This window comes from Spea bombifrons, chromosome 2, assembly GCF_027358695.1.
Source record: "Spea bombifrons isolate aSpeBom1 chromosome 2, aSpeBom1.2.pri, whole genome shotgun sequence".
Lineage (NCBI taxonomy): Eukaryota > Metazoa > Chordata > Amphibia > Anura > Pelobatidae > Spea > Spea bombifrons.
The window spans coordinates 122,663,209-122,684,120 of NC_071088.1; the positions used below are offsets into that span (position 1 = coordinate 122,663,209).

Here is a 20,912-nt window from a genome sequence, read left to right on the forward strand (position 1 = left end):
GTTAAAAAGGTTAAGCTTCTTCACAATACCCTTGTTTTACCTAGTTCAGTTTAAAATTAGACTGGCCTTGGGCCATTTTATAGCAGGAAGTCTTTAAGGTCAGTGTTCAGCTTCAGCATTCCCTGTACAGATGGATCCTTGACTGCTAACCCAGGGACTATGGCTACAGCAAGCATGAACCACAAAGAAACTAAGCCAACCCTTTAGAGAACCCATTGTTAAGCGAGGCACTTGCCCTGTTCATCAAATCATATACAGCAAGCTGCTCCATGCATGTTGAGGCAGTGCCTACTAAAGGTATATTGGAAAGTTGGAGTGGTTTAAGGTCAGGCGTTTAGTGCTCCAAGACCAGATGGGTTTCCTGCATAAGCAATCTTAGTGACCCAGGGATTAAAATTGTATGTAGTAAAAAAATTGAGATGCTAGGTTAGTGTATTAGTATAAAATAAATTCATGGATAACATTAGTCTAAAATTAAAAAAGTCTTAAGACACTTGGCCTGCAGTGTCATGATTTCAGACCAACACTGTTGATCTTGAGGTAAGTGCTACACAGCGCCATTATTTTTGGCAAGGTATTCATTTCAGAGGAAGGTGTACTGGAGGTTCAATGAGGGATACTTGCATGTACCTGCAACGGAAAAGCAGAGTAAGATCACTGTATAGGCAAACGGTAACATTTCAGAATACCATCTTGAAGATACTTACTTGGGTGACCTGTACTTCTCCCTTATTGCTTGCTGTGCTTGATGGGGAGCATTAAGACATGCTCGGTGCAAGTCTCCAAGGCATGGTACTATGTCACTTAGTGTGTAGCCAGTGAAGGCTGAAAGTGTATCAGGCTGTTGAAGAGATCAATACATAATGACAGACCTGTCCAAATTAAGCCACCTCCCTCTTTTACAGCTTGGGGCAGTATAGACCCACAGCTACATCAATACACAGTAGACTGCTTGCTCTTGACAGCACGTCAAAGCCACGGTACTGCAGTGCTTACCCAGAAAGTCTTGTTAACAGTGTAGTTGGCAAGGCAGTAAGCTGCCGCTGCGGTCAGTGAAGGGGCGTATCTCAGGAATGGTTCCACCTCAAGGAGGCTGAGCTCTGCAAAGTACTATTTAAAGAACAAAACGTTAATGTTTGAATATTCAGCAAGACTTAGTTTATTCTGGTTGAGGCCTTCTCTTTACCATTGCCAGATGCTCAGTCTTTGTACAAACGAGATGCCTGTGCTGATATTGTAGAAGGAACTGGTTGGTTGTTGGGACAGTCAGATCAAATGCCAGCACTTTCAGCAACAGGTGTTCCATACGTAGCAGCTGCTTTTTTGTGTATGTGTCATCTGTGATGTACACAAACTCATCAACATCAGGTGGGTAGATCTCTTCGTATTTGCTGAAAGTCAGGATATCTGAGGTCAATAGCTCAGTTGACATTAACAGATGCCCCATTAAGCATGCATCAAGATTTTACAATATACACCCAACAGAGCACAGCCGCTTTCTGGATTAGAGTACTGCATTTCTGGATTAATGTGGATGAGAAAGCTTGCCATATTGCAAGACAGGACCCCAGAAGATGAGAAAAAAAAAAAAAATTAGAAAGCACCAAATCTGTACCAACCCTGTAACTGAGGGAGTTAGGACGCTGACAAAATACCCCTTGAACTTTGACATGTTTGCAAGGGAACCCCAACACCTACAAATACTCACGATGCCAGGAGAATAGCTGCTGTCCCTACAAGCTGTAGCTTTCCACGGAGTACAGACATGCAGGACAGGAACCTGTCCAGGTAATTTATGGCAAGGTAGAGAGTTTCATTACGTAGCTTGTATTCTTCTGCAACTTCTACAAGCCAGTCCACCAAAATCGTGCGCATAGCTGGAGTTATGTCTGGTTGCTTTCTCATGTAGAGAGCCTTTGGCCTGTGCTTAACCTATGGAGAAGGTATTACAGACATTACACCCTGTTAGTAGTTTGGGGCAGTATTCATTTCTAGCTGTGGATCATGTCCTATAGTACATACACTCTTCACCGCAGTGTACATATACAGCCTCAAAATGCATGATCCCTAATGTGTTTAATGACAAGGGGAGTTTGATGACTTGAGTGCACCCGCAGTTAGGCAGTTGTAACCAAGAAGTCTGAAGAGAGAAGGGGGGGGGGGACCCTGCAGCCAGAAGCCTATCTAGGTATGGTCTTTACCTCAGCCTCACGTAGATACTGGTGTATCTCATCAATGTATTCTGAAACCGCTATAGCATCAGGATCTTTTTCAGAACACTCATCAGGGTGAGCATTGAAGGAGGTGTCCACCATCATTGGCGAGGCTGTGGCACAAAAAAAATACAAAATTACCAACAGTGAGTGTTTAGTGCTTTGCCAAGAGATTGAATATTTTATAGCATTTTACACACCAGCACTGATGTCAAGCAATAGGTGGAACTTCTGTTTCACCAAATTTGCTTCCGATTCATCTAAGCTTGGAAACTCCACATCAAATGAAGGAGTCTCTTTAGCTTCTGGCTCATCAATGTATATTGCAAAGCATGGCTTGGGAGGTACAAGTGCAGAAGACATCTTGCCTGGAAATTCATTTTCAACACCAGGAGCATATTTTGCATTGGCTGCACCCTAACAAAATAAAATCACGTGTAATTATTGTAGAATAGAGTTGTGTTAGGAACAGATAGATTTATACAGTGCCCAAAAATTCTATGTTTCCCATTACAATATTGTCTTTTGATTGAAAGCAGGTGATAGAGGTACCAGACTTCATTGATCTTCCATTTAACATGTGTAGCATTAAATTTAGCACACAATTTCCTTCATTAGAAGGTGTGTTGTACCAACAAAATACTAAAAGCCACCCAGCTCTGGCAAGAGGCCAGATTTAAGGTAGTGGCAAGGTAAATACAATAGAAGCAGCTAGATATACTTGCCTGGCCAAGAGACCTTCTGTGCTGTTCGTTGTCACTGATCACACCCAGCACTGTTCTTTGTGGGAGTCTGTGTTGCACCACGTTAGACTGGATCATGGTTCCTGCCTTGGGTAGAGAAAAATCCTGGAAGCTATCGTAAGGTCCCATGATGTTATTCACAACATAAAGTCCACTGGATCCAGTAGTGCGATGCATTCTCGATACCCAGAGATTATGTAGCTAGAGTTAAAATAAAGTATAGTTAGGAGTTATACTCACTTCTTTAAAATTCCATAATCCAATTCTCAAAAGCAAATCCCAAACTTCAAAGGCCAATCATGCTGGGGTGGAGTAAACCATGGCTGTTCCATTTAGACTGGAACAGGATAAGAACCTTGTACATTTACTATTTAGACTGAGATAATGTACCAGTCTGACCACACAAAGCCATGTCAGCAAAAGGTGGCCTCCATGTCCTAACATGGGACCCTCAACACTGAGCAGTATAATAGACAGACCAATTTGGTGAATATAGCAGACAAGCTAGTGTTTAAAAAGACATATCAGTTAGGGACAAGCTGCTCTAACATGCAATATACCATCAGGTTTTTCTGCAGCTAGTAGATGGTGCCCAAATTATTTAGATCCCGTAAGGAAGCCCACAGTGCCAACATTCCATGGAACACCACCCCCAAAAGCCAGGGTGAGAAACAGGCAGCCTAAGCACATGTGGTCTAGCTGGATGATCAGGGAGTATAGAAGCCCAAAGACATAACTGATCGCCATGTTTATGAGTGCCAGCGACCCCAGAAGTTACTGATCACACCCCAAAGACCGACACTAATCAGGCTCTATATTCTCACTACAGCCAGTAAGCCACGCATACCCATAACACATAAGATAGATCTGTGAACTTCTCACTCCATCCGCTGCCGCTTCGGATGCACGGCCGAACCGATCAATACAGAAAGCGATACTACGGATCGGCAAAGCCTGGAGACCAGCGATAAGCCTTACACTAGTGGCGCAAGAGTCTACTCGTCAGCGGTGTCAGGCCAGGTTAAACTGTCTCTAACACACCAACCCGCTCCCATCTAATTAACGGAAACCGTAATGCAGTAACACCATTTAACCCTCCAATTATGGAGTAACGTATGTGTCACCTACCAAGACAAAATCACCGGCCATGGAAGACCCCTACTACCCATAAAAGACTATGAGAAAGACATTTGTAGATACCCTTCCCCACCTACCGACAGCGACCACCCTAGCGCCAGACAACAGTCCCATAAAAATATAAACAAGGTCCACGGAGCGGGCGAAGCCTTACCAGAAGCCGCTGATCACAGGAATACCACTGCCACCCACACTGCTCTGCCTCTCTGTGGCCCTGCAGGGGTATTTATGGGTGGGAAGGGAGTGCTGGGTGATTGCGATCAGCTGTGTAGAGCGTTGTTGCCCGTAATGGCTGATTGGGAAGGCGGGGGGTAGTAATGAGGTCCAGGTGTCAGAACAGTATTGGGCTATGATGAGCCGGGACGTCCATCTGACTCTGATCACGACTGATGAATTACTCCTGTGTTTTCAATCAGCCCGCTCCTGTTCAATCGAGCCAATCAGAATGCACCCGGGAGCATGTCACGTGGAGGCGTCGCCGCAGCAACCCAAGACGGCGTGCTCAGAGCAGGAGGCATCATGTCTCCATGGTAACCGATGACAGCTCCCGTAGCGCAGGCAGCTGAGACAGTGTAATGGGCATAAGTGGAATAGCTGGGGATAAGCAATATTCCCAAATAATGCGGCGCATTTAATTAACTTCTGGGAGGCTACACTACTTATTAGGGGGGGAGGGGACAAGATTAATACAGTGGCTGTGACAAACACACGGGTGAGATTAGGGCTGCCATGGCAAACCCAAAATCCAGGAGTGGTAGTCCAAAGCCTACGCAATAGGGAATTTCTGTTTCTTTTTATATAAACACACATGGAATTTAACCAATATCTATTAGGGACCTACAATGATAATATTATATATATAATATTTATATACAATATATAAATATTAATAATAATATATAAATATATATATTAATAATAATATTATAGAAGTTATAGGAAGTGGGTTGTTTTCTAGCCCTGTTTTAACATGTTTAAAGCGCACGTTTGGTAAAGATGGCCTTTATTGATTATCTGAAGTATAACAGATTGCAAGCTTTCGAGACATATTATACCAGAAAAAGCCTTGAAACTCCCAAAAGCTTGCAACCTATTTTATACTTCAGTTATCCAACAAAGGTATCATCTTCAACAAATTTGCTTTTTCTTTGTGGTCATTGAGCCTTCAATATAAATATTCTCCCAGCTTCCTAACTTAAAGAGACCCTGCAACATGCATCCTATAAGGATTTCCAATGATTCTTTTACTACGCCATGGACCGAGGATCGGCATACATATTGAAAACCTTTTATAAGAGGACTTTGAGAAGTTGGTAAATAAATAATACTAGAATGATGGATGCCAGCGATGGGCAATGGGCATCAAATCGAGTTTCTGCCCTAGCCCCTTATAATAAATACGTTTCATTCACTGCGCTCACCTTACTTTTTTCCCCAATTTTTTATCCCATGATGCCATTCACCTGTCTTTGAGCATTACTAGTTCAATGGATCATTAGTCGGCAATAATGTTTTAAGAATATTTTCTTATTTATTATATGAAATGGTTGCATCGCGATAGATAAATACAAATCTCTGATGAAAACATAAGAAATAAATGATACTAGCTATTGCGTGTATGGGCCATTATTAACCTTTACGGTTTGTCGCACAGATGCGCTGCAGAGTGGTTTAATCAGTATACGTGTGTATGGGAACACTGGATCAAAGCGAATGTATCTCAGTGACAGAAGCTAGGCTTTGTTTGTAAATGCTAATCCCAAGGCTTGTAGTTTATAATTACCACCCTAACACATTCCCATTGAAAGTATTGGCTAAGGAGGCAAAACTGGAGACTAAAGAGGGAAGAAAGGGACATATTCTATTATTGTTCTTTTGTGTGTATACAGTGCCAACAGATTACAGTGGTAATTATACATAATATTATTTAAATAGAGACATGGTGGGCTTCATGATTGCTAGAGCCTGCAATCTAAGGGAAGAAAATGTAAGACATTTATGTAAAATACCTTAATTATCTGGGTTATTGTGACAATAGGTTCAGATAAAACAATATCACTCCCTTTGTTGTAGGAATCTGGGAATTGGGGAATTTTTTGGAAACGTGTTCATGAATTTGTAGTTTACAAAGTTCCACTTAAAGGATTCACTCAACAAATGCTCAGCAATATGAGAATACCCTTGGAGGTGGAGGGTCTGCTTGGAGTGCCATGATTCTTCAAGAAGAGGGTGGTAGATAAATTAAACAGCCGCCCAGCAGAAGTGGTAGATGTTAATACAGTAAGGGAATTTAAACATGGGGTAAGTATAAGGCTGCCAAGAAACCCAATGCTTCAAAATGCAAAGACAGCAGAGTGAGAAGAGAGGTCTCATAATTCATTGTAAATTGTAAAACTGAATATCTATGAAAATATGTTATTTCATGATCAAAGAGGCATTTGAGAGGTGATTTGTCTGAGAAGCATCATACAACCCTTAACAACACAGAAAATGAAAATGTCATTAAACTACTTCATTCAGCGACACATAACTTATTTTAGAGTAAATGCATAACAGTTGCATGAATATTAAAACATTCTAAATTAATTGCATGAGTACCATTAGTAATTGGAACAATAAGTGAATGCTAAGCACCGATCATTGACTTTATATTGCTTTGTTGTGTTGTAGATATAGCAAGTGCTTATGTGCTTGTTTATTTTATTTATCTTTTGTGTGTCCTTTTTAAAGACCCACTAATCCTTCCAGTCTTTCAACCTTTACTTTTAATGTCTCTGTGTGAAGGTGATGACCCTTGCTTTTATGTGAACCTGTATAGGTCAGAACAAAGGATGCATTTCATCTCCTATCTCCAAGTATGTTAAACAGAAAGACAGATACTATCTGAGAAGAAGCTGCTTTCAGTGTAAACTGTTGCCTTTGAAACAAAGAAGCATCCTTTAAGAGAATATTAAGTAACTTTCACTGATGTATAATGAAGGGCTCAGTAACAGTGCACAGTAATCATCCTTTGATGAGTTCATTAAGGAACGTCTGATATACCTGAGCTCAGCGTATAGAAATGTAGTGTTATGATGTCCTTCAACTGCTCAGATATCCCTTCAACAGAAACTTTCTTTACATCATGGATTTTTTCATTCACCTAAGATGTTAAAATCAGTGCCATATTTATCTTTGTTGCTGCCATGGGTTTTACCCAGGACAGCGCCATGGCCGCCCTTCCACACCACAGTCCTCAATGCTGAGTGCTAGAATATGACATCATATTCCGGCTCTCTGCCTTTTACAGATAGCAATGGACGGAAGTATCTATAGAGTGTCGATTCTGCATGGTCTTCCATATCTTTTAACCAAGCCATTGATCAATGGCACTACAGAGAGCCTGATCACCCAAAACCGTGACTGACTCCTGGTTATATCCATAGGTACCCCCTACTTATTGTGAAAGAAACCTTTTTTCCCTGTTAAAGCGGCTGTTTGACTTAGCAAATTAGGGGGTTTCTCTCCTTTGAAACGCCACAGCAACCTTTAAGAACATGGTTTAGTTTCTATGGCAATGATCACTGCTTGCTTTTGTGTCGCTTGACAATAAAGTGTTCCTGGCAAAAAATATGAACGAGGCTTCTCAGTGTCTTTCACTTTTTACTATGTATGTAGCACGCTCTTCAAGGCTATATGTAGAACATATTAAAATGCATACTTCTATAGGGTGAATATAACGGCTCATTTAACCGGGGATGCTTCTAGTTCGTAGTTGAGGGTTGTATTAATGTCAAAAGGAGTTATCTGGCAAAAATGCACGGTACAATTCTAAGCTATTAAATGTAAGTGTTAAGCTCCCTTAACCCACTCCCAGTACAGCAATCCATCTACCGGTTATCACTGCAAAGAAGTTCATATTCTGTACTCTTGGTTTTAAAAACAAGTTATTTTGTGCAGGAACCTTGATGCCAGGGATAAACCTACCACTCCTTTAAATGTATACTATATATGCTGTCATGCATATCCCTGTTGCATGGCTAGTTAATGCAGGTTACTCAGAGTATAAGATCAGTAGAATGTTGGGTTCAAGAGGAGATAATGGTTTCCATGAAAAGGCAAACAAAGCTTCACAAATATGGACAAGCTTGTGGATGTCAGCACAGATATGGGTTGATTATTTCACAACCTTTAAATGCACGTGAACAATGTGTTCATGGAGTAGTTCAGGCTACTTGCACATCCATGTCAAGGCTGCAGTTCCATATGTACAAGTTACCCCCCCCCCACTGACCGGGGAAGATAGAAGAGCTGACACTTTATGGCCAGTACTCACTAAATGATGTCCATTTGGTGGCCTCATACAATGTAAAGGTAAGTGTGCGGTGCCCGCTGGGCATTTGCTTAATTTAGCATATGGCCAGTCCAGCCTCAAGTCTAACTTCTTGTGTGATGCTTTACTTGTATAGAGGTATAGAGCCCTCTATTAAAGAATAAACCCTTCTGAACTATTAATGTATCAATGACTTTCCCAGGAGCCCCCATCACCATGCTGCACACAGACATTGCTAAACTGTATTCCTTGTTAGTTGGAAGTATATTTCTATTTATGAAGTATATTATACATTAATCATAATTTGCACACCCTGTGCACAATAAATCGTTATTATTCCCATCAGCAAGCCAGAGACAGGCTGCGGAGTGTGATTAGGCAGCTTGTATGGGAGGGGATTCTCCTAACTGCCCCTGCAAACAACAGCTTGGCTTGTAAGGGCGCTCAGTGGCAGCGGCAGCCAGCGAGCCCGGGGGCTTCTCCAGCTTCCCTGTTACCCTGGAGGCAGCATTTAACCCCTACTGAGCGGAGCTGCACGGAGACCAACCGACCTGCTGATCAATGATCAGAACAAGTGTACGGGAGGAAAAGTCCCTCTGAAACCTACTGCTTGTTTATTATTCAGTGTACGTGAAATACATATCCCTTTCTATTATTTACAATGTATTATATGCACTGATCTGCACATATATATATATATATATATATATATATATATATATATATATATATATGTGTGTGTGCACTGTTTTATATATGTATATGTGTGCATATATGTGTGCATATATATATATATATATATATATACTGTATATATGTATTATATGCACTGTTATACATATTTATATATATATTTATATATATTTATTATATCCACTGTTATACATATATATATATATATATATATATATACATATGTATTATATCCACTGTTATACATATTTATATATGTATATATATATATATATATATACATATGTATTATATCCACTGTTATACATATTTATATATGTATATATATATATATATATATATATATATATATATGCACTGTTATACATATATAACATTATTATCTTTCAAGCGATAATCATAATATTTTGTTTTATTTACATTCAACCATAGGGATATAAAGCAATAGCAGAGATTGTTTTGTCTAATAGGACAAGACCATAAATGCACATTGTCTCAATTGCTAATACCCAGAGAACTTAATTCTAACAAACTTCTAAAAGTTACATTTTATGTTTCAAAATATGACTTAAATCTTACTTAGATATTCAGTATATCCATACATAATAATTTGTTCGCACTAGGTATTTCTATGTTGGTGAGAGGATGGCTGCCCTGACCATGAATGACAAGCACACAGGTGACAATGTCACTTTTAAAGAGCTGATCAAATCTGTTACATTCTTTTTTTCTCTTGCTCTGGGGAAAACCTGTTGTTTTAGGACGTGATGACAGTTAAAACGGTGAGTGTAGCGTAGAGTGACAAATGGGTTGTAAAATGGATGTGGCGACCAGATGAAGAAAAGATCTGAAATCTGCTTTACAAATCAACTAAAATATATTTTATACTAGATATTGTAACTGTGCCACACAAAAGGTTTATTTTATGATAATTAACACAAATAAGATTTAGTTCCATTTTCTTCTTCCATATAAATGATAAAATTACTGCTAATAAGAATAAGCAGTTTATACAGGGTGGAAAATCAACACTTTTTATGGGATTATAGACAGTTATGTATTTACCTTTGGTGTAGTCCTAACCCTGGGCAGCTATGTCTGCCGCCCCCTGTCCTTACTTCTGGGCATTGGGATATGATGTCATACCTTGTGCTCCATTTTTAAGGAACTATGGAGCTGTGCCAACTCGCTATGGACTTATGTGTAATTATAGTTTTGCAGATTTTGGTTTTCGTGAACCTACTAAACTGGATTTGCGGCAATGCATATAGGGAAGTAATGGAGGCTGGTGCAATATACATTCGTCATAAGTAGATAGCCCAAAAGTGGCATTGGGGTGAAAGATGGATTGCTCATGGCAATGGGTACACCAAAATACATAATCGCATCCACTCCTAGCAAGTGGCTATGTTCAACCTCCTATATAGAATATAATAGAGACCTTAAATAATTATAAATTAAGAATATTAAATTCATAATTTTAACCCCTTGATGCAGTGTGGAAAAAAAGATCTGTAGTAGCAGTCAACAAATTAATTCCTAGTGATATGATCACTAGAAACTCTGTGATACAGTTCCTGATTAGGTTTATCAAAATAATCAGCACAAATTGTGTTTGGATAACGTGAAAAGCTGGTGAAGTCATTAAGAAACATTTGGTTTTACTTCTATCTTCAAATAAGCTTAAGGAAGATTTCATGAACACTGCGGGGAAAACAAGTGCCATCAATAATAAATGAATTATCTGGCAGGGCTGCATGATCACATTTCCTTTGAAGTTCTGTAATTGTGTTTTGAGAGAAGCTGCAAAAACTTTCTGGAAATCTAACTCCATGGAGACATTTTTTGAATCATTATTTATAGTTTGTTTCTCATCATCAGACCTGTGTGATGATTCCTACAAACAACTTGCCCTGGAGTGCTTACAATTAATGCGAAAACATTTGATTTAAAAAAAAATGAATTGCTCTCTTAAGAATCAAGTGGACCCCTAGGACCTGGGTGGACCAGATGTCCGCTTTCACCAGAAAAGCTTTTATAAATGCATCATAGAAAACATGAATTTAATCCAGATCTGCGCTATACATTTCCCTGAGCATTAAATGGAATTTGGGCACCTTGATCTGCCCTTTATTACTGAACTCTGCAAACTTGGAACAGCCATCCAAAGATCATGCTAGTATTTGAAGTTTGATAAACCATCCAACAGAACACCCAATGCTGTCCACAGAAGCAGGGACACACATTTGTAATCCGCTTTTAGATCTTTATTGAAAAAAGGAGTGATGCTTATTTTATTTTCTCTTACCATCTTATAGCTGTAGCTATCATTGATACAACATTTTATGTGTTGTTATTTCCTACATCAGTGACGGCCCTAGTGCCAGGTGACTCAGGCAAAATGTCCCCTGTAATGTACATCTGGCGCCTGGCAGGGGTTCATGAGAAGCTTCTGCAATGCACAGGGGTACAAACATGTCCATGTCCTGCATCATTCAAAGCTGGAGGTCTTGCTGTTTATGTAGAAGACTTCATAGCGAGATATATGAGGCCTTCCCTGAGGTTATAGATAAGTGAAACTGTCTCCCAGCAGAAGCTTTAGAGGCTCATACAGTGAGGGAGATTAAAAATGCATGAGATATGATTATGACTATTCTGAACCTTTAGACAAAAGCAGGTACTGGGCCGAATGGTTCTAATCTGCTGCCAACGTCTATATTTCTATGTTATTTTGGTTTTGGGCTGTTTTCCATATGGACATTGCTTCTGTTGATAAAAATACTCCATTACTTAACACTAAATAACTTGAAAAATATTATTGAAATAGAAAATGATAGTTCTAATATAAGAACTTAATGATCCTTAAATCTGTTTAGGTATATTATACGGGAAACTATGCATAACTTATTATTTGATTAAGTAATTATATAGCCATCACAAAATGTTTTTAGCTAACTATAAACAGGTAGTGCATCATTGTTGGTTGGGGTGGGCAAAGCTAGTTGGCTTGTCCTTCACCCTCTGCAAAACAAAGGGTATGACTTAGCCTGTGAATCACCAGGACATATCTTGCGCAGCTGAATTAATATTCAGCGGATAACATCTGTTACACGGTTTTCTCAGCATTATTCTGCTAATTTCCTTCCAAGCTCTGACAGTTAGCAATTGTATCACCAAGGAGCCAACACTGAAGCCTCTCGCTCTTATTAAAATTGACTGCAGAGCTTCTGCGTCTCAGGTTACAACTTCTAGACACGCTTACTTTCCCTTTGTGTTCTTGCACCTAATATTTAAAAAGCTATAGCTATTATCTCTTGTTCAAGTTCTCACAAAACAATTAGTCTCCCTTTTGTTTACCAAATCTCTAGCTGCGCCGCGTCCAATGCCATGACTTGAATAGAGGAATGTTTGTTTTTGTTGACATCACTGCAATAACACAACAGACGCAGATTTGTGCTTTATACATTGTGTGTTGTAACTTTCAATTGAGCGTGCACGAGAAAGCATTACTTGTCAACACTAATCAGCTGTCGGCTGTGAAATAGGCATTAGCAGTCACGTAAACGGTAACGATATGCACAGAGCGGATCATCGCTTGTGTTAAGCCCCCTTTCCCTGCAGCTTCTGACATGGAAAATTGTCAGATGAAACATATCTATCAATTTTTTATATATGTGTGTGTTATACACAGTGGGGGCTTTGTGTATAAACAGGGATTTGAGTGCAATGTGTCTCTTTTCACCACAGCAATTAGAATGCCCCTGCTGATTGGACCATTTTACTGGTCGCTATGGCAATAAGATTATGTTTCAAGCATTACACCAGAGTCACTTTTCATACACAACCCCCTGGCATGTACTACCAGTTCCCGTCTCAGGTGGTTTCCTAGTTTACAATCCTTGCTTCCTCCCAGTACGTAGTCTGCCAGACATTGGATTGTATCCCATATTGATCCTTTGTACTTCTGGCTGCATCATTGCAAATCTCTGTGGTTCCATTAACCTGTGATTTCAATCCTTGTGGGATCATGACGGCAAATGGGGGGAGAAGAAAATCCGCCCTGGCACTTTAAGGCCAGCAGGCAATGAATGGCATGAGTGTAGCCCTCTACAGGATACACTCTTTCAGCATGCATGTTTACCACGGTGTAGAACCTCTACTTTTGGTCACGCCGGACCTCCTACAGCTAGACTGTCCCTGACATTACAGTGGATACGTTTTCTGGACTGCCGTATGGTTTATTGATGTTCAAAGAGCTCTGACTTTTACACACTGCAGGTCTATGGAAAGGGTATACTCTTTAGTAGGCAGCCCAGGTAGAAACTGAAATACAATACCTGGAGAATTTGTATACATGTATATATATCACTTTGTGTGCGATACACAAGTTAGAGAGTAAGCTCTTCCAAACTGCTCTCTCGTGCGTAATGATTCACTATATATCATTCCATCATCCCATTCAAATCTACAGAGCTGTAAAATAGGTTGCTTCTTTATAATTAACAAAAACGTGGAGTGTCACATAAGTTTGCAGGACCCAGCGGTCTCTTGTTCTGTTTAGCAATCGATTTATGCTCACATTTATGTGTGCTGCAGCATAAATCTTACTAACCAACTACCCGAAACCTGTCAGGATTTCCAATATTTCTTTAGCTTGTTTTTCTGTTTGTGGTAATGCATGCACAAAGGTTATAAACCGGCAATTTACAATAGTTTGCTTCTAATTGTTTGTACTTGATGCATCACGTAACAATGCATAGACCGCGCTGAGACTATTGTCTATTGCAATACTATAAGCAGTTCAATAGCCTTGTACCTAGCAACACTGTTGTACACTGCAATTTCTCTTAGCTTGTCCTTGGAGGCTGTGTATTATATTTCAGAAGATTAGAACATATAGAAATATGTTAGATTAAAACAGAAACATTTCAATTAAGCCAGCACATTATTTTTTTTAAAGAATTCAATACATTGTTGTAGTGTACAGTAATGTAGTGTAGTATTGAGGGGTTGTCTCATATTTTTCTAGTTAACTTTGTTTATCTGGAGATCAGCATTGTAAGCACTCATGGGATACATTGATGACATTCTCATTAACACTTGTTAAGATATAGCAGTATAGAAGGAGGAGAGGGTCCTGCTCTTGTGAACTTACAACCACAGTGAAACAACTGTGCTGGCAATTCTTGGTGGGCCAGTGGCTACCATTTACTTTTATGACCCTGATCTTGTCCTTTAGTGTGCAGCCGCTGGCTAGACAGGCACGGGCCGACATGCTTCAAGGCATGCTCTATGTATGTAATTTATTGGCTGCTGGTACTGTACGTGTATTGCCCTGAGCTGCGTCGCAGTACTGCTTATCAACTTTCTGTTTTCACGAACGGTTGTTTATTGATATTATGTTTATTGAACAATAAATATTCAATAAAAATATATTGGTATTGGCTGCTGGTCTTAAAGGCTTTGTGGCATATTGGTAGCGAATCTGGTAACTGAGTAAGGGATTCAAAAGCAGAATTGTGTATTTTATTTACACAATTCAATGTATGCACATGCTTTCTGCACCTTATTTTATCTTTTAGGGCTGTAGAACACTGTAATACACTCATACTGAGCTCCTGGAAGAGACATCAGGGGAGAAATTCCCTACCTCAATCTCACAGACTTCTCATTCCTCTACAACGCTTGCTAAAAATCCACCTATTCAGAAAAGTATACAATCTATCCTCCATATACCTACAACCTGCATTCTTCTCACCATCAAGATCTCCACACCCCTAACTCTCCACATGACCTTCATTACAATTAAATCATTCTCGCCCAAGCAATCACTCACCTTCTCATTCAGTCTCATTCTTCCTCAACCTCCTAATTGATTGTAAGCCTGCAAGAGCAGAGCCCTCATCTCTAACCAATATGCTTTAAAGTGTTTTAACATCACTTTTAGCTCTGTTGTTAATTCATAAATCCGATTTGTAACAGCTAAAGTGCTTTTTTTCTACTGTATTATATGATAATTAATAGATTATAGGCTTGCAAGAGAAGGATTCTTTTCTCCTGTACCAAAATGCCTTATTTTTGTTAAAGTAATTAGTTTTGAATTCTCTTCTCATTATAATAGCGCTTCAGAATCTGCTGGCATTTCTTTCATAAAATATAACAGTAATAATAATTGTTCTGATACACATATACACAATACACAATACACATAGTATTTCTAAAACCGGTTGTTGAGAATTTGGTGGGGGTCAGCTGTGTATTCATGTCATGCGATGCCCTAGGCCTTACCCAAGGCAATTCCATCACATTATATTTAATTATATAGCACCTGCAGATTCCATAGCGCTGTTATAATAGGGTATAGTGAAAATGAGACAATTTCATTTTATCAGCCTCAGACATTAACCATTCTGATACAGAATCGCGAGCTTGTAATCTATTTAGTGATTGTGGGGGGAAGCGTAGGTTACTTTGGCATGCTTGTTGACGGTATTAGGAGGGAAGGTTATAGACTTCTTGGAATAGGTAGAGTTTTGCATATGAGTAGAGATAGTTTGGGGTTTACAGCATTCTTGAGGGTTCTGTAGGTCATGAGTTTGAATTTAATTTTGAGTGTCTATGGAGCCAATGGAGTGATTGGCACAGTGAGGCAGCAGATGAAACCGCTCAACCTGTTTTATTGTTGCGTACCAACATATGATGTCATGTTGTGGCTTTCTGCCAGGATTAGCATAGTGCTGCAAAACCAGGGTGGGGGGGTTGATCGCCCACTTGGGTGATCAGGGCCCTGAGTGTGCTGCTCCTCACCAGGCCGTTTACAAGGGAGATCTCCCCAACCAGCCGATTTACACTATGGAGGCTCTGCCAGCTATGACGTCATATCACAGCCTGAGCCAAAGGTAAACACGCAGCACCAGGTACAGCACAATGATGACTGTGTTTGCTAGGCACATTTCTCCATAGAGTAAATGAACCTCCATTGTTTATCAAAACAGCTTGTCAAATGTATTTAAAGGTGCTGTCCCACTTATACAAAACATTAATTGTAGTCTCTAGTATTTCATTTTTAAGGGGAATGTGTCTTGGAAAACATCAGGAACATATTCCTAATGTATGCATGATCTAAACAATGGCAATAGAAATCAGGACAGGAGGAAAGTTTGCTGCTAATCATACTATTTACCCCCTCAAGCACAAACTTCGCAATTTGATATTTTGATAAACAATACATTGTCATGAATCTGACAAAACAGACTTCATAGACTTTCCAAAGTTCCTTTTTTCTAAATATAATTTATCTGCTACAGAATCCTTATCTATATTGCAATAGCTCATATTTTCCCCTCAACTCCTGCCAGTCTAAGTGAAATGTTATTGGTTTATTAACCATAACCATCTTAGCAGAACTAGGTACAGAATGTACGACCCTCCAGCAACACAAACAAAATACATGTCTCCGTTTTATTAAAGTATTCAGAACCAAATACAAGAGTCTTAGATTTTTTTTAGACCTCAGATTTAGATACCCACAGCAAGCATTAACTCAAAATAACATTTTACCCAATGGAAAAAACGGTTGCATAATTTCAATTAAGTTTAGGAAACATTCTGTCAATTATATATAACGGTTTGTAGGAACCCAGTGAAAATTTTTGAATTTAGAGATCTTTGTATATATTATCTTTGCATATATAGTGCAAACACTATAGGGGATTAAACTGCAAGAAACAATGAGCTGACCCTGCATGGCATGTAGCTGAATCTGCGATATGTCTTAAAAGACACCTGTGACCCATTCTTTCCCTCCCCAGCCAGACCTGTGTCAGGACCTAATATTATTTGTCCACCTCCAAAGAGGCAAACCACTAAGATCTTCAAGGGAAGACAGGAGCTCACGAGGGCAACTTTCATCCAACACTGAATTTTCTGGGGATCCAGATCCGCTGTAGACATTTTCACTGTGAAAAACAAAAACAAAAAAACAAGGGTGAATGTGAGGGTAAAGTGATGGACAAAAACAAAAAAGTGCTGTTCAGACCCCAGCCATCAGATTGGCATCATACAATATTTCATCACAAATGACCTGCCAACAAGGCTGGGGTTAGTGAAATAAAAATGTGCCAGGAAGGATAAAAAGTGAAATGATGCTCTTACTAGCGTGCCAAAAAAGTGTTAGGCATATCCCAAACGCTCTTCGTGACATGGGCCCAGATCCCAGACCTTGTTTGGAAGCTCCATAACACCTCTGACCTGGACCATTCCTATCCTCATGGGAAGAGGACAAAGTCTTTCCCTCTCTCGCATGAACTACATTTGGTCTTAGCCAAAAGGCCTAAATAGTTGTAAACAAATCAAAATATGACATTTACTCAATTTTAAATCAATCGTCAGTTGTTCATACACACACTATTGTGTAACACTGTGAAGCACTCATCACTAGCCAACATTCTGAGCTTGTAAAGTGGGATAGATAGGAAGTATGCTTGCATTATTTTCTTGTAGGCAATAAAAAGCTGAAGGGATGAGTATTAATTCAGCACACACCATGCTTTAATTTATATTCTTAAACCAACCGGTTCAGTTATCAGTCACACAAGTCTTTACAATACGGGTACCCCCTGTTCCGGCCATTATAACATCACATTAATATTTAAATGATCTCAAAAATGTTTTTCTAATCCATGCCTGCTTCTAAATGTCTATGATTTATCATGCAAGGCACTGCATACATTGTAAATCTTATGTGATACAAATAATTCTTGATATATATTGTTGCTATAAAATTAATCTATTTTTCAATCTCATCCTAGCTGGATAAGCTGCGGTACATGACATTGTATGTGCCCAGATGATGGAAGGCTTGGTTGCAAATAATTGTGCATCAGGGAAGAAGTCACGTAAATCCGTTTTCGCGGAGGTTATTTTGAACTGTGTCGCTGACATAATTTTCAGCTTTAATGACTAAAGCAATGAAGGATATAAATTACGTCATATTTCCCTACTGGTGTTTATATTTGTTTTCTGTTTTCAACGTAGGGAAGTTATTTAGCCTGAGACAGGGCCAGCAAACAGGTAGCGCATTAGCTGTTATGTCACTACACATCTCAAGATGCATCTCCACTAGCTACATGCACACTTTCTTTAAATATGCCGTCAAAGCATAGTGGGAATTGCAGTTATTATTATTATATTTTATTCATGTAGCAACAATAATTTATGCAGTGTGTCTTATGGTCAATTCAAAGTGTAGGACAGAACTAAAATTGACAGACTAAGATAAACCGATACAATAGGTAAAGAGGCTATGTGACATATATGATATTTCCTAAGTAGAAGGCATACACAACAGAAGACAAAACAATAATACAGAGTATAAAGGACATACATGCTATGTACATGGAATGTGCGCTTCCCCCTGCTGGCTGAGGTCAGAAGTGCATTCATGTGCATGCCATCTAGACAGAGACCTGTGGCAGCGGGACTTAGCAGTTCAGCATAATGAACCTCTATCAGTCCTGAGCTGTTTCGTGAGGAAGGGCAGTAAATCCCAGGGTTCTCAGAGTTTTGACTGTAGAAAACCAAGTCTTCTAGCCAAGTAGAGCTAGAAACTTTTGGCAACAGAGGGGTGGGAAGGACGTTGCAGATTGGGTGCAGAAGTGTGCGGCTGCCTGCTGGATATGCCCAGCCACACACTATGCAAGTCTCAAAACGTGTGGCTGGGCATATCCAGCCGTTGGCCTCAAGTGATCAGATGGCAACCGGCTTTAAAGTGCCAGGGCTGCCATTTTATCACTAGTCAGACCCTAGCTTTACTTTTTTATTTTTTAGTTTAACATATAAGTTAAATTATATGTATAGCCAGGCACTGCTATATGGGCTCTCTTATATCATTATTTATGTATGCAGTTATTATACCTTTATATGTAGTGTGCTTTAAATAAGAAAGCAGGAGAAAAATAGATTAAGGATTGAGAGGAGTGACAGAAAGTTAAAAGAAATAGTAAGCATTTAAAATATGTTTACATTTCTGTCAGTCAGATTTATTGCATTCAAAACAAAATATTTCCTATATTTCGGTTAGCATAATTAACATGTTTTCATTTTCCTTTTGTATGAGTTACTTGTCTCTATATGGGAAAGTTCATATTGTGTCGCTATATAACAAGGTTGAAGTTGTCACCAGCCTCAATGTTTTTTATAATAATAGCATTAAGAGAGGATCTGCACAGTTGACAATAATCTAATGGCAGTTGAGGTTCACACACGGCCTGCTACAACAATGCAAGCAGCTAGGCCTGAATGGCCATCTGGCACACTGGGCAAATGCCCAGTGGGCTGCTGGCCAACAGTACCAAACACTCACCCGATCTGCCTCTCCAGTTGTGTGTGCCCGGCTGCACACTATGTCGCCATAGAAACCTGGCCAGGGCCACCTCATCATCTCTAGTCCAGCCCTGCAAGCAACATCCTGAGAGTGTGTTATAACCTCTGTAGAATACGCTGTTTGTAGGATTCAATGCAATCTGTAGTGAGTGATCATAATGGAAAATGTATATGATTGTCTTGGCTATGCCTTGGATGACAAAGCTGGAATACATAAATATAAATAGTTTCAAATGTAACATTATATACAAAATAAATACATAAATAAATAACAAGATAGAAGGGTTTTCAAGGCTGGATTTAATAGTGACTGTATGTCAGGCGTGACAGTTCCCAAACTTGGTCTACTTGTTTGTTTTCTTTTTCGCATGCTCTAAAATATACTTTCGCTACAATCAAATTAACCTCTTAATAGATCGTAACCTTCTGTGATTTATAGGTCATTGTTAATTTTATATTAATTCTGTTGTCAAACTTTTATTTTCCCCTCTCTTTAATAGTGCAGCAAAATCTGCTGGAGCTTTATAAATAAATTGTAATAATAATAAAAAATTATATATGTATTGTATATATAAATACATAGTTTGTTAACATAGAAATGTTAAATGTCAAGCTAACATACTTGCTTCTTGCAAACGGAATCAGTAAGATTACTTGAAGCCATGCAGGAGAGTCAGCTGGGATTTATTTATCCTTGAGTAGGTCTGAATCATGAAGCGACTCCTTTGGAGAAGAACAGAGTACTTAATAATGTTTGTTCAATTAAATATAAGCCCAAGTAGCTACACATTGCCTTGAGACTGAACGGAAGCACTGTGTTCATATTTTAATAATAAGCTGTATAAAGATGACGTTCATAATACATTTTACACAACAGGAAAAAAAAGATGTAACCTAATGGATAGCGCTTGTCAATGTAACCATAGGGTATCGCCGTGAGCTCTAGATGAGGTGGAGAAAGATGCAGATTTTCCATTTTTCAGTGGTTGTCTAAAAGAAACCCCTCTTGACTTCTTCACAAGGCCCAAAATCATGGACAAATTTCTCGTTTTGTTTTTACTAATTTGTTTTCAGGCAACAAAGTCCGTTTCCTGCCCTTTCGTTTCAGATTAAATTTGGGGCCTTTTTATTTGGAAACAAACATTTTTGGGCCCCAAAATCTGCATGCACAAGTCTAAACCCTACTTATCTATCCCACACGCATAGATGGGACGTTAAAAGGACCACGTTTTTATAGCTTTAATGGAGGCAGGGCAGAGACTATTTCAACTGGCGACTTTATTAAGGTGCTTAGATGTTGTTTAGAGTCTCTCACTCTAACTTGGCATGCTTTGTTTCCTCTGAAACCCAATTTCCCTGTTAACCCCTAATAAACAGTTCTTGTCCTCACCTGGCCTCTGGACCCGTGCATCGCTGTATGCCAGGCTTGAC

The 20,912-nt window shown here is 39.3% G+C and overlaps 1 protein-coding gene across 1 annotated transcript; it reads right to left on the reverse strand.

Annotated features, from left to right (window-relative positions):
• Positions 1-350: 350 nt before the first annotated feature.
• On the reverse strand, positions 351-3,133 carry CCNA1 (cyclin A1). Its single transcript, XM_053456358.1, has 8 exons — positions 2,939-3,133; positions 2,414-2,630; positions 2,202-2,326; positions 1,709-1,932; positions 1,187-1,391; positions 997-1,110; positions 708-841; positions 351-630 (listed from the first exon to the last, which is right to left on the reverse strand). The coding sequence occupies exons 1-8, from the start codon at positions 3,131-3,133 to the stop codon at positions 579-581; spliced, it is 1,266 nt and encodes a 421-aa protein (XP_053312333.1). The 3' UTR covers positions 351-578.
• Positions 3,134-20,912: the final 17,779 nt, after the last annotated feature.

What these genes read in the sequence shown, in the direction of transcription:
- CCNA1 (XM_053456358.1), bottom strand. Translation starts at nt 3,133, where the DNA reads ATGCATCGCACTACTGGATCCAGTGGACTTTATGTTGTGAATAACATC. An exon ending in AGACTGAGCATCTGGCAATG is followed by an intron (nt 1,111 to 1,186) that starts GTAAAGAGAAGG and finishes TTCTTTAAATAG; the next exon opens with TACTTTGCAGAGCTCAGCCT. An exon ending in GAGAAGTACAGGTCACCCAA is followed by an intron (nt 631 to 707) that starts GTAAGTATCTTC and finishes TTTCCGTTGCAG; the next exon opens with GTACATGCAAGTATCCCTCA.